Genomic DNA, 14903 nt, shown 5'->3' on the forward strand with positions numbered 1-14903 from the left:
AAAACCCGATTGGCCTGGTGGTCCTCCAGGACAGGGTTGGGAACCACTGGTCTAGATTAACACACAAAAAAAGAGAAAACAGCTTTTGCTTTTGAGACCCCCAGGTTTAAAAACTGGGAGCTACCTTTGTATTAAGATATCCATGTAAGTGTTTGGTTAATTACAAGGGAGCTAGATACATTTTCTTCGATTCGTCACAGTTATCTAGATTTATTGTGGACAACGGTGTGGTGACAGCAAGTACCCCCACCAATAGACAGGAATAAGCTTGTAGTTAATATTTTTAGGCTTACTTCAGGATGTCCATCTGGTTTCCTATGGAATTATGTTAGTTTAATTTCTCCGATTTATTTGTAACACTCCTCCTCCAATTATTGTGGACTGACAAACAGTTAAAATATATTTAGATTTCCTTTTTTAAAAAAAATTGTTTCCTTTTCTATTCATATTACCATGGAAACTGTTGATTTCAAGATGATTGTTATCATAAAAAATATTAAACTTAATAAAGAAAAAAAAATAATAATTCTGTCCATGCCCTTAAAGAAAAAAAATTAAAATGCAGCAATCATTTCCCAATGACCTTGAAAAAAAATCATATTCTCATTTAACCTCAGCCAACAGCATACCAAAAACCTCTCATGCCCATAACAGGCAAATACATCCATATCTATCAACCTACCCTCCCACCTTAACTCTTCTTGGAATGGGCAATAGTAATATTCCCTTGGAACAAGCTCTGAAATGTAAAGATTTACATATTGGGCTAGATTCAGTAAATGGTGCTCAAAAATCGTTCCTGAAAAATATCGACGCTCAAGCGGAGCACCCATTCTAGAATATCACTCTGCTGATTTTGGGTGCCAGGACTTACGCCTGCTGAAATCAGGTGTAATTCCTGGTGCCCAATCTGGGCACACATCCTCAGTATCCTATAACAATGTGCACAAATTTTAGGAATGCATGTGACCTGCCCATCGCCACGCTCCCTTTTGGGTGATTATATTTGAATAATCTCACAAAAAATATAGGGCTCCTTTTACTAAGGTGTGCTAGCGTTTTTAGCGCATGCTACATTACCGCACACGCTAACCCCATGCTACGCACCAAAAACTAACGTCAGCTCATTGGAGGCGTTAGCGCCTAGTGTGCACGGCATTGCAGCACATGCTAAAACCGCTAGCGCAGCTTAGTAAAAGAAGCCCATAGGGTCTGAATCAAAAAAAGCTAGACTACAGAATTTGCATCCTATTTCTAAACAAATTTAGACACACAAATTATTAGCTGAAGATTTGCCTTAATTCAGGAGCTTAAAAATTATACGATAATATTCTTCCCTCAGATCTAGCTCACTTTTCCTTCTCATGGTCGCATGAAGCTGTGAAATACTTGGGGATCTTAATACATAAAGATCCGGTATATGCTCAAGATCTTAATATATCCAAAGTCAAAAATATAGTACTAAATACTACATCTCGATGGTCTCCACTTTTTCTATCCTGGTGGGGTAGAATAACAGCCGTCAAAATGACTTTGGCCCCTCAAATCAATTACATTCTCTCTATGCTTCCTCTTCTATGCCGGAAGTCATTTTTTCAATGGCTAAATAGGAAGCTATCTGAATTCATTTGGAACAAGAAAAAACCTCGAATTGCTCTCGCCAAGCTGAAAGCCTCTAAGATTAATGGTGGTCTTAATTTTCCGGATTTTTATCATTATTATATTGCTTCACTAGCTAAATATGGTGCTTACTGGCTCACTGACTCCCTATTCCAAGATCCTCCTGCCTGGTTTGAAATGGAGAGCTTTTTATGCATGCCTTTACACACCTCCTACCTACTAACAGTGTCAATTCCCAGACACTTGAGAAGGTACTCTTTGCTGAGTTCAACGCAACATGCTCTTCATCTTCTAGATAAATTGGCTGAGATCTCAGTTTATGATAGTCCACTCATGTCCCTTTGGAATAACTTTAAAATTCAAAACCATGGCAAATCCCTTTCATGGAAAAGATGTCAGCGGGCGGGTCTATGGTTTGCCCATCAATTGTCTACTCCAAATCTGTCTGTTCCTTTTGATATTATTTGCTCTACATATTCGCTGCCTCCTTCTGTTTATTCACAATGGCTCTCACTCACTGAAACACTGTCTTCTATGCATATACGTTTTGACTTCATGACTTCCACTCATACTATTCGTCATTGGTCTATACTGTCTCTACTTAAAGGCAAGGCGATATCTCTTTTCTACAGTATTTAAGTATTTTTCTACAGTATTGCATTCCTTCACTTTTACACCCCAATCTATGAAACACTGGGAAACTATACTCACTATTCCGCTTTCTGACATTGATTGGGAACCTTTCTGGTCTTCAACAAATCGCCCACTTTTATCTTCTAGAGTCTCACAATCAATGTTCTTTATTATGTGGCATGCAGTATGGACTCCATTTCGCATGTGGAAAGCCAATTTAAAACAAGACTCTGTTTGCTGGAACTGTTTAAAAGATGTAGGAACTCTCGACCACATGCTTTTTCACTGTACACAGGTCCGATCCTTTTGGACTCGCATTTGGAGCACCATACAATCTATTACTAACTGCTCGGAAGAGATCTCTATGGACATTGTAATCCTTCGCTCTCAACATCCCTGCTTTGCACAATCAAATTGTCCTCCTAAACTCATTGATACCATGTTTGTGACTGCTCTCATGCACATTCTAAAAAAACTGGAAATCATCTTCGTTATTAGACTATACTTTTTGGTGGAACTCTCTGTGTATGTACCATAGATTTGAATCATATGCATATGAGAAAAAAAATTACATCCAGAACCTTCACGAACTTGAAGTTTAACAAATCACCTTGGTCATTCCTAGATACCTATGTACGTTCTGCTTCGTAGACACTCCTGTCTTCCTTTTCTTTAATTTCCTTTTCTTTATTTTTCTTTCATCTTTCTCCCTTTTTTCTGTTGTTCTCCCTCACTTTTTTCTTATATTCTCTTCACATGCAGTTCTAATAGTAGGAACCTTTCTCACTGTTATGTTCCTCTATAGTTAAATATAGATTTATATGCTCTTTATACAGAAAGCTTTATTTTGACTTCATGTATTTGAACTGCTTCCTGTATTTTCTAAAAATACTCAATAAAAAACTATTGAACTGGAAAAAAAAAAAAATTATGCTTTCATTTTTTTTTTTTTTACAGAAAGGAAAGCATGGGACAGGAATGTGGGATCTCTTAGGGAGAGAAGGAGATACTGTATGCTGCGGATGGGCAGATTGGATGGGCCATTTGGCCTTGATCTGCCATCATGTTTCTATGTTTCTAACCATTTCAAATTTACCTGTTACATTTCACTCCTGAAAGTCTCTATGGATAGGGAAAACACCTTTGTAGCAGACTTGTGTGTCTGGTCACATATAGCAGCCTACTCATGCATTGGAGCCGAGGATTACCTCAGAAATATTTTTATCAATAACTACCGCCTATGGCCCAAATTTGTACATCTCTCCTAACTCTGACTCATGGCACACAGACAGTACAGGGGCCCCCTCTAGTGAGCATTCATCTTTTAGCAGGATTTTCAGTTATTAGGCTCAGCAAAGAAACAAGCCAAGAAAGAAGCCGAGGCAATAACTGATCTAAAATACAAATTCCATTTACTGAGCTGAAAGCATAGGAGCCAGCTTTGTGGGTGTTTGAACATCCCCAATACGGAGCAAACTCTTTGACTGTATCCCGGGAGGGGTAACTTCTACTGGATTTAGCCCAAAATTATTTTGAAAAATTGGCTCCGGTGGCTGGAAGAAGTGTGCACTAAAGAAAAGAATAAAGTAATATAGTTACAAAAATGATCATATAGCTTAATGGGGTTGACAGCTCTCTGAGGGCTATAGGTTTTCTCTTGCATAACAGATTAAGGTGCTCATAACTGAAACAAAAATATGTCTAAAAACCTGCCTACTTAAATTGCAATGTGCATATTTTATACTAAAGTAAAAATATCAGCATTTTTCAAACAAATTATGCCTTTTATTAAAAAATTAAGGGCTCCTTTTACAAAGCCGCACTAGCGGGTTTAACGCACGCGACTTTTCATCACGCGCTAATCCCCGCGCTGGCCGAAAAAACTACCGCCTGCTCACGAAGAGGCGGTAGCGGCTAGCGCGGCCGCGGTTTAGCGCACGCTATTATACGTGTTAAACCGCTAGCGCGGCTTTGTAAAAGGGAGCCCTAAATCTTTCCCTCTTATTGGGACACCCAAATATTTCTCCGGTGCTGAACCGCAGCTAGAGTCTGGCTGCTTGGGTATTCCAATTATGTGTCTGCACATTTCTACTAACCATTTACTTTGCATTTCATGAGGCTTTATCTACAGCATGTTTTGCATATGTGACTAAGATAATATATTTTGTGAGCATGCAGTTTCTATGTAGGTATACAAACCTAAGATTTAGTTTAGTTTATGTAGGGATTTGTAGCAGTCCGGCTTGCTCTCTGGTGCAATATTTGCATTGCTGCTTTTTCATAGATCCTGGCCATTTGCATAAGGTATGGCTATTGTGGTCACCCCATCCTTTACGAATAGCACTGTGAATGAGTACTGGCACCTCTTTTACTAGAAAAAAAACCCCAACACTTTATATAGGTATATTCCAAATTACAATACTTACTTTGATTTTTGCAATTTGTCCTACTGATGAACCAACAGCACCAGCTGCTGCATTTACCAAAACTGTGTCTCCTTCTTTCAAACTGCAAACCTCAAATAATCCAAAGTATGCAGTTAATCTGTAAAAAGGAGAACACACAAGGGAATCCATGAGCAAAGAAAATATTGTGAATAACTTAAGGATTTGTCCAGTCTAATCTAGGATCTGTGGATTGCTCTATGCCTATACAGGTTCAAGGCGATTTACAAATTACACAAGAGCCCAAACAAACATAGGAAGCTTAGAGAAGTCGAAGCACTGTACCATCTAAGCTGCATGGGTCGTTCATCACCTGCAGCCTTACCATCAGGCACGTTGCAGATGTTTCATGGTTTCAGTCATGGTTACTATATTTTTATTTATTTATATACGGCCAATCAATGGAGTTTGTCTAAGTGATTTACATTTATGTACTCAAGCATTTTACCCTCTGGAGCTCATAATCAAAAGTTATACACGTCTAAAAATCCGCCCGAGTCAGCACTTGGTCATCCTAAAAGACTGGCCGGCCAAATGCCGATAATCAAAACAGCTTTTTGGACGTATCCAGGAACCTTTTAGGCCTCTGAATCCCGCTGTGCGCCCAGAGCTGAACGGGACATTTCTGGAAGAGTGGTTAGGGTGGGATGTGGCCGGGATGTGGGCTGACCTAGACTTAGTCATCCTGCAGGGATAATCGAATGTTTAATGAGACTTGTTAGATGAAACTTATAAGTTATGAGTTAGATGATATAAAAGCAGGTATAAGTGCCAAAAAGGTATCCAAAGTGACCAGATAACCACTGCAGGGACAAAGACCCACACACACTTCCCCCGTGTTCACTGACCCTGTCACCCCCCCCAAACATTCAGAATAAAAACATACATTCCCGACTCCGGAACATCAGCACCTGCTATAGGAAAGCCTAGTAGAGCTGCACAGGGGTGTCTTAAGTAGCCTGGGGGGTGGGCTACTGAACCATAGAGGAGGACCCAGGCCCATAAGCCACTACATTAATGGTGGAAAATGTGAGTCCATCAAAAACTCCCCAAACCGTACTCTACCGCCATATAGGTGCCACCTGCAGCCATAAGGGCTATTGGGGTTGTAGATAGGTTGGTATAGTGGGGTTTGGAAGGCTCACCATAACCTAGAAGGGAGTTTTGGTGAGATGTTTATGTGGCATCCTTTTTGTGAAGTTCACAGCAGTGCCCTATAAGGTGCCCCTCTGCTTTGTTGCCATGTCTGTGTGGCCAGTCCATCATAATGCTGGCCCCTCCCACGTTCAAAAGGTCTTGTTATGGGCATTTGGGACTTGGATGAAATTTTGGTTGAGAATGTGGTATAAAGATAAATGTAGTAGCGGCCTGGATGATCAAACGCCTGGATGTACAGATAGACGATTTAAAAATATTTTATATTTTTTGTTAAGTTTTTATTCATTTTAAAACCAGCACAAAGTGCAACATATTATCAATCAATTAACACAATAGACAGCACTCAATTCCTTCAAATGATCCAATAAATACATAAACCCCTCCCCATCCCCACCCACCCTTCCTAAAAGTGTAAAACCACAATACAATGCAAATGATCAAGATAAACAACCTTGCAATCAAATAATAAATTAATTACATATCCCACCCATTCTGGATGTGCAGAATCAAAGGGCAAAACTAATAATCAATTCTGCTAATGTGTCCCAAATTTCCTTGAACTTCTTATAATATCCCAAATGCATTGAACTCATATGTTTAAACTTTGGCACAATGTTTCCCATCAAAAACTATAGTTTAACCTGTCCCAATTTTTCCAATTCTTCATAATAAGCTGAATGGCAACTCCTGTCATGATGAGAAATAATTTATTGTTATGTGAAGTTATTTTATTATTTATTTATTTTTTAAAAATCTTTATTCATTTTATTACTTACATCAAGTGCATCAACATTTATTGTTATGTGAAGTTATTTTAGATGTACTTTGAGAATAGACATTTTCCTGCTGCTGATTTTGGGTGACTAGTGTCCTATGTCCAAATTGGGACTTAGATGATTTTAGCCCTCTACCTGTCATATATATATATGACAGGTATATATATATATATATGACAGGTATATATATATATATATATATATATATATATATGTATATATATATATATGACAAGTATATATATATATATATATATATATATATATATATATATATATATATATATATATATATATATATATATATGACAGGTAGAGGGCTAAAATCATCTAAGTCCCAATTTGGACATAGGACACTAGTCACCCAAAATCAGCAGCAGGAAAATGTCTATTCTCAAAGTACATCTAAAATAACTTCACATAACAATAAATGTTAATTCCAATGTTGATGCACTTGATGTAAGTAATAAAATGAATAAAGATTTTTTAAAAATAAATAAATAATAAAATAACTATAATAAAAATAATAAAATAATAAAAAATAATAATAAATAATATTAAAAATAATAATAATATTAAAAATAATAATAATAAATATATATTAATATATATAAAATAAATATAAAATATATAATATAAATATAAAATATATAATAATAAATATATATAAATAATAATAATATATAAATAATAATATTAAAAATAATAATAATAAAAACAATAAAAAAATTTATAAAAAACTATAATAAAATAAATAAAAATAAATAAATAAATAATAAAAATAAATAAATAAATAAATAAATAACTAAATAAATAATAAAATTATATATATATATATATAAATGTTAATTCCAATGTTGATGCACTTGATGTAAGTAATAAAATGAATAAAGATTTTTTAAAAATAAATAAATAACTAAATAACTAATAAAATAAAATAATAAAATAATATATATATATATATATATTTCTTTTTAAATTTACCTGGAACTGGGTTGTGTTGGTTCCGGAGTGCAGGGCTGTTGTGCTTAGTGCCACATTTGTGTTCCAGGGCTATGCTCGTTGCCGCGGGATAAAGATGCTGTCTAGCAGTGCTGAAGACGCGCCAGCCCTGCTTGAAGTCGCGGCTGTCATAGAGCCGCAGGAGTCAGCCAGAACTGCTCGTTGCCATCGGGGAGTACTCGCGGTGGTGGCACGCATTGGTGACATCACCGCGTATGTCCGATGATGTCATCAGTGAGCGGCCACGCATGTGCAGTTTCTCCCCAGTCCTGGTTTGGGCCTCTCCTGAAAAATTTGGAGCGCGGCTATCCGCAGGCTGTATTTTAAAAATTTTTAAATCCGGCGCATGCCTGTAATTATGGCATTGACTCGAGGGAAAGCATTGGGGAAGCCATAGCAACAGATCCTGAGCAGGTTCGTGCTCAGGAGCTCGTGGAGGTTGCCATGGCTGAAGAAAAAGAAAGAAAATTAAAGTTTCTGAAGGTTTTGAAAACATCTTCAGGTATGGTTTATTGGATTTTATTTTATTTTGATATTTGGCTGGTTTAATGCTGTGTTTGCATGAGTGATTGTTGGAATTCCAGATTGCTGATGTCTGCAACAGGTATGATGACCTCATATAGAAGACAGCAATGCTGGAGAGAGTTCTAAAACTGCCAAGGAGAGCAGTTGAAGAGAGTTGAGTTGGTTTGTTGGCAGAGACAAGTGTCTGTTATATGTTGTCTCTGTAAAATTGGTTTTTAAAGATAAACTGTATATTGGATATTTAATGGATATTTATAGATTCTGTAAAGGAATTGTATTGATTTTTAATTAAACCTTGGTACAATAGAAAGTAGGTGGGATTAGATTTTAGGGAAATTCCAATTATTCTTTGATTTATTTGGGTAGCTAGTGGTCACAGTGTTTATTGTGTTTGTTTTTCATCCTTTGGTTTTTTATAGATAGGGAGTAGGAGATTCTACAATCAAGAACAAAGAAGAAGGTACCCAACGCAACAGAGTCAAGCCCGAAAACAAAGAAAAATAAGAAATTTACTTACCTGGATCCATCGGGCAGAGAATCGTAAGAGAAGCAAAAACAACATATCAAATCTCTTAGAGACTGTTTAATTGGAGTAGTGTTTTCAAAATTTAGTGCAATGTTACATTAAAATTATTGCACTTATCAGGTGTGTGGATAGTTTTCTTTTATTTATTTATTTTATCCCGGTATTAAAATTTTGGGATAAAGGAATTTTAAATGCAAATCTGTTACTTCCTTAAAGAAAACATAATTGAACCCTTGACCAATACGACTACATTTTTGAGAAGTACACTTTGAGGAAGTAGCAGGTTACAGGAGGATTAAGTGACTTTCCCAAGGACACAAGGAGCAGCACGGGCTTAAACCCACAACCCCAGAATACTGAGGCTGTAGCTCTAACCACTAAGCCATTCCTTCCTTCCTATATCTTTCTCTAAACATGGAAATAGATTCTCCTTTTAGGAGGGCAACTAATATCGACAGGTTGGGCAAAGTACAAGGCTTATCTTTATCTTTTATTCAATAAAGAAAAAACAGTTTGACTTTTAGTGGTATTCCACCATAACTCTGATCCTCAATTTTTATAACACGCTGTCCTTCCCACACCCCTTATATTTTGGTTCTCATTCACCCTTCTGTTGCGGTCATTTTTTTTTTTTTTTTTAGCACTGGCCAAAACATTATAACATTTTCATCTTTGTTTTTCCTGATAATTCCTGCACATTGAGCTGAGGGCTTCAATGTATCCTCAACGATTACACCTAGATCCTTTTCCTGAGCAATGACTCCTAATGTAGAATCCTGCATCACGTAGCTATAGTTCAGGTTCCTCTTTCCTACATGCATCACTATGCACTTGCTCACATTAAATGTCATCTGCAATTTTGATGCCGTCTCTCAAGGTCCTCATGTGATTTAACAACTTTTAAACAACTTTGTATCATCAGCAAATTTGCCCCCTCTTTTACAAAAGTCAGTAGCTTGGGCCGGTGCTGTAAATGCTCTAAAGTTCATGGGGGGGGGGAGGGGGCCTAAAGGATCTGGCCATTTGGAATCTTAGGCCACTTCCAGTGCATCCCAGAATGCACTGAGAGATGAGCCTAACATTCCAGTTGGCCCAGGTGCTTAAGGCCTCTCCTACAGGATGGGCCTTAAACACCTGGGCCAATCAGGCCCTTAGGCCCCTCCCCGGTGCAACCCAAGAAGCACTGGGAAGGGGTAGGCCCGACATTCCTTCGAAGGCAGGCCTGCCAGCCAGACACAGGCAAGAGCTGTCCATCCAGCCAATGAAACAAGGTTAGGGGGGGATGTCCGAGTGGGGTCCTGGTGTGGGTGGGGAGGTCCGGGTGGGAGCAACTTTCAGGTGGTGGGGTGAATATTTGGGGGGAGTCTCAGCAGGAGAGTTGCAGGGTGTCGGCAGGAGGGATTAGGCATCCCTCCTGCCAGGGAACATTGCGAAGGGAGGTGAGGGGGTTCACAGGGTGTCAGCAGGAGGGATTGGGCATCCATCCTACCGCTGACCATTGGCTGGGGGATTTGCGGGGTGTCGGCAGGAGGGATTGGGCATCCCTCCTGCCTGGGAACATTGGCAGGGGTTCACGTGGTATCGGCAGGAGGGATTGAGCATCTCTCCTGCTTCGATTGTTGGGGGAGGACAGACACTTCCATGATTTTCTAACTGGCGCTTATGACAGACACCGGTTAGAGATTATGCTTTTAGGTGAAGGACTGATCCCTCCCATGCCTAAAAGGTCTTGTTTTGGGACTTGGTGTTTGGGACTTGGGCAATTTTTTTTTTTTTTAGAATAGGGCTTAAAAGTAGACTTAGTGGCGGTCTAGGCGATGAAACTCCTGAACTTACAGGTAGGCCATTCTCGAAAAAACCCCAACACATTTTGGATGTTTTTTTCAAGAATAGACATTTCCCTGCTGCCTACTTTGTGCACCTAGGGCCTTAGGCCACAAGGGGCCTTAGACGTTTTTGATTATCCCCCTCAGAGCGTATATACTCAAATATAAACAAATCCAAATATAAACTGAGGTAACCTATTTTCCTCTCAAAAAGGGGGAAAAAAGTTGACTCAAATATAGATCAAACTCATGGCTGTCTTGTGAAGTTACTGTTGGAACTTGCATCAGTCATTTTGTGGTGAGATTGCACAGGGCAAAAGCATAGGAGGATTGCTCTTGCCCTGGCTCACCACTGCAACTGCTGGGCTTAAGGAAAGCCTTGGGAAAGTCCTGCAATGGGTCTGAAAGAGAGAGGATTCAAATATAAGGTCTATTCAGTATATATAAGTCCATTTTTGGACCAAAATATTTAGGATAATATTAGAGTAATATACAGCAGTGTTCTCCCCAGGGCTTTTTAGCTGGGCAGTCCCCCCAGCTAATTTAGATTACCGCCCAGCTGTCATCTATCAGGAATCCTGCTGTTGCCCGCCACTCAACATAAAAAAAATTCCCCCCAAAAACCATCTCTCACCGGCTTGGAGATGCAAACTCATGCTTCGGGGCTCTAAGGTGTGCGTGCCGGCTTCCCTCCGAAACCGGAAGTTACTCCGGGGGGGGGGGAGAGGAGAAGAGAAGGGAAGCCAGCACGCACATCTTAGAGCCCCGAAGCATGAGTTCACTACGGGCTAAGGCAGGAGACTGGCAGGAAACTGGTTAACAACGGATGGAAACTTACAACTTGCTTTGGGCCTTTCTCGCTGCCGGTTCCTGCCTACTTTCTGTTTCCACGAAGGCAGGAGGAAGGCCCGAAGCAAGTTGTAAGTTTTCATCCGTCGCTGACCTATGCCTAATGACGCAAAAAAGTCACGGCGCAAGGGAAGCCTCCCCTTCTCTCACTTGGAAACTTCACCGCAGCGCAGGATGCCTATGGTGCAGGACAGGACACTGAACAAATCAGACCTCGCACTAGAACCACACTGTTCCACACCTACGTTGTAGCGAACAAGGAATCTCCGGGAGCTTGAGTAGGTGACGTCATTGTGCGAGGAGGATTGCCGGTAGTAGAAATCAGGTGGACTGGTCTGGCCTTGTACTTATAGGGGTGTGAGTGACATATGACTGATTACTAGTTTTGAAAGGGCCAAAATTAATTTGTGGATATGTTTTGATATTATTTTATATTTAGTAATTTGTTACTGGAAAAAATGTGCAGGTACAGTAGTACTGTGATATTTTTTCCCCCCAGGATTTGAAGTTACTGTAAAGTTATTTAAAGTTTGTTTAGCTCTTGTTAGGATAGTAATTGTGAATCATTTCTAACCAAAATTTGTATGTCTACTCAGTAAACAGGGATGTTCAAGATGCTGAGTGCACAAAAAAAAAAAAAGAGGGAGAGAAAACTTAAAAAATGGTGAACTTGTGTCATATGAATATAAAGGAGTGAAAAAGCTAATATAAGGGGCCTGTATGCAAAAACTTAAATAGCTATGTGTAGAAAATAGCTCGGTTTGCATCTTGGAGATAAGATTTTTTAAAATTGAAAATGCAAAATTATGCCAAAATTTCTGGGATGTGGTCATTCGTCCCCCTTCCTCCCAGCAGGTCTACCATCTCTCCTCCCACACTAGGTCCATCCAGTCAGTGGAATGCTTTTCTGTTTGGGGGGCCCAAAAGCACTGCCCAGGCTCCACCCCAGACCCAGCCGCCATACTAATAATAGTACTAGTTGTAAATGCCATTTCTTCCATTCATTTTTCACATACACACAATATAATCTTATTAATAATACATAATGGTAACCACAAAATTAAACTACACAAACCACACTCTTTTACCCCTCCACACCTTGCATGGAATTTCTTACTCTCTCCTCCACCCCCATGTGCTATGTCCACCATCTCTCTCTCATTCCTTCCCTTGCTGTAAAGGGAGTGAGAAAAGCAAGATAGAGGGATCCAGGGTATATCACTCCAACTCCTTCTACTGCCATATCCAACATTTCTCCCTCTCTCATCCCCCCTGGACTGTGTGCAGCATCTTTTACCCCTGCTCACCAGCCCCATGCCCAACATTTCTCCTTCTATTACCCCTCTCCAGAACCATGCGACATCTTTTCCTCAATTCCCTCCACCACCAGGTCCAACATTCTTCCCTCTTGCATCTGTCCCACTGTTACTTCTCCAACACTATCCCCACATCCAACATTTCTCCCTCTCATCTCTCTCTACCTTACTCCTCTCCCACCAACATGTCCAACAATTCTCTTCCTATGCCCAACATTCTCCACTTTCTTTCCCATGTACACTATTTCTTTCCCTCACACCCATGCTCAACAATTTTCCCTTTCTATTCCCTCCTCCACCTCAGCATCTCTTTCCTTCTATCCTATGTCCCAAGTTCATACCCCTTCCCTCCCTTCCTTCTGTATCCCAAGTTTGTGCCCCCTCCCTCCTTCCTTACTGACATTTTCTCTGCGTACAGCATGCTTTGTGTTTTTTAAAATTTTACTGTTGGTTGATCATTTTGACTTGGTCATTTTAAAAGTAGCTCGCAAGCCAAAAAAGTGTGGGCACCCCTGCTGTAGAGTCATTTCTTGTATGACTGGATGAACTATATTTACCTTTATTTTGTTAGTTGTTTAAATTCATGCAGAAATAAATGGCTAGATTGAACCTAATGACTTCATTAACGTCTTTCCCATTTTTAAACCTCTATGCTTTTATACCCTCTGGAAACTCCGTACCATCAAACATTACTTCGACTTCCCCTCCTTCAGATTGCTGGTCCAATCCCTAATCCTAAGCACACTGGATTACTGTAATATAATTTATATAGGCTCCTACAAGAAAACCATCCAGCGACTGAGACTGTTCTGCCACTTATTTCTGTCAAATGGGATGATCAGTAACACTCAGAAAAGCACACATACAATATAAAGCATAAACAATAACACTTTATTATATATATATAAGAATTAAATAACTTCACCGTAATTCCAGGCATCGACCTCCTTCACAATTGGGAACCCCTGCAGCAATTGATAGGTGGGAAGAAAGACGGGAGACTGTCCCTTTTAGACGTCTTGGATTCTGTATCCCTGGAGACGTCTTGGATTCTGATGTCAGGGTCAGAATTCCGGTCTTATATAGGATGCAAACTGTGGAGTTCATAGTAAAAGCATAAACAGCTGGTCCTGCTGTTACGATTAGTCCTGCTCTTTTGTTCCTTGTTTTGACAACACCTAGGTCAAGGAGGTGTTGCAAAGACCGGCCCATCTGGCTTTACTGATGTTATTTGAGAGACACGCAGGCAATTGAAGTCAGGATGTCAGCTAAGCAACTTGTTGCAGAAACCATCTGGTTTTACTGTCCTTTGAAGATCAAGGAGGTCAGGATGTCAGATAAGCAAGCTTATTGCAGAAACCATCTGGTTTTACTGTCCTTTGAAGATCAAGGAGGTCAGGATGTCAGATAAGCAGACTTGAGGATACATGTCAGTAATATGCTGAACATGTCAGTAATATGCTGAGGCATAACAGAGACTTATCCAAAACACCGCGGTCCGCCTAATCTTTGGCCTCAAAAAGTCAGACCACATCACCCCTTATTATAGAAAACTGCACTGGCTGCCAATAGAAGCGAGAGTCATCTTCAAATTCGCCTGTCTCAGCTTTAAAACCTTAACTGGCTTATCCCCGATTTATCTGTCTCACCACTTCGTGTTCACTGGAACCACTCGCACGCGTAATGCCAACCTGTTTACCTACCCTTCCCCAAAGGGATGCACCTACAAAAGATTCTTCAATAGAACTCTCTCATACCAAGCTGGCAGATGGACAAACTGCCTGACCACCCTTATCTCATCTGCCCCATCTTACTCATCCTTCAGGAAATCTCTCAAATCTTTCCTCTATGACAAATTTCTAGAACCTCCCCCATCACCAAATAATTAAAGACTACCATCCAATAATTGATACTAGTTGTCTTCCTGACATTCTCCACCCTGCACTGGTTTTGTACATTGCTTGTTCTTTATAATGCCTCTCGCACTGCCTCTCCACTATATACATATCTCTGCTGTATATGTACTGTCTCCTGTATGATAAACCTACACTGTTTCTTTGCTGTATAAAATACCTATACTGAATATGTACAGTTCGCATTGTATCTTCGCTGTAAATGTACAGTCTCTTATACTGTAAACCGCTCTGAACTGTTTGTGGTACTGCGGTATATAAAAATAAAGTTATTATTATTATTATTATTATTATACCATTTGAAAGAGGGCAAAT

The 14903-nt window shown here is 39.6% G+C and overlaps 1 protein-coding gene across 4 annotated transcripts in view; it reads right to left on the reverse strand.

Moving 5' to 3' along the window:
- Nucleotides 1-14903, reverse strand: part of PTGR1 (prostaglandin reductase 1) — a 70397-nt gene that overhangs the window by 17893 nt on the left and 37601 nt on the right. For all 4 annotated transcript variants that reach the window (XM_033926563.1, XM_033926554.1, XM_033926573.1 and 1 more), the window contains one exon: nucleotides 4680-4797. In XM_033926563.1, the coding sequence (XP_033782454.1) occupies nucleotides 4680-4797 (118 nt within the window). The remainder of the gene's footprint in view (nucleotides 1-4679; nucleotides 4798-14903) is intronic.

This window comes from Geotrypetes seraphini, chromosome 1 (genome assembly GCF_902459505.1).
Source record: "Geotrypetes seraphini chromosome 1, aGeoSer1.1, whole genome shotgun sequence".
NCBI lineage: Eukaryota > Metazoa > Chordata > Amphibia > Gymnophiona > Dermophiidae > Geotrypetes > Geotrypetes seraphini.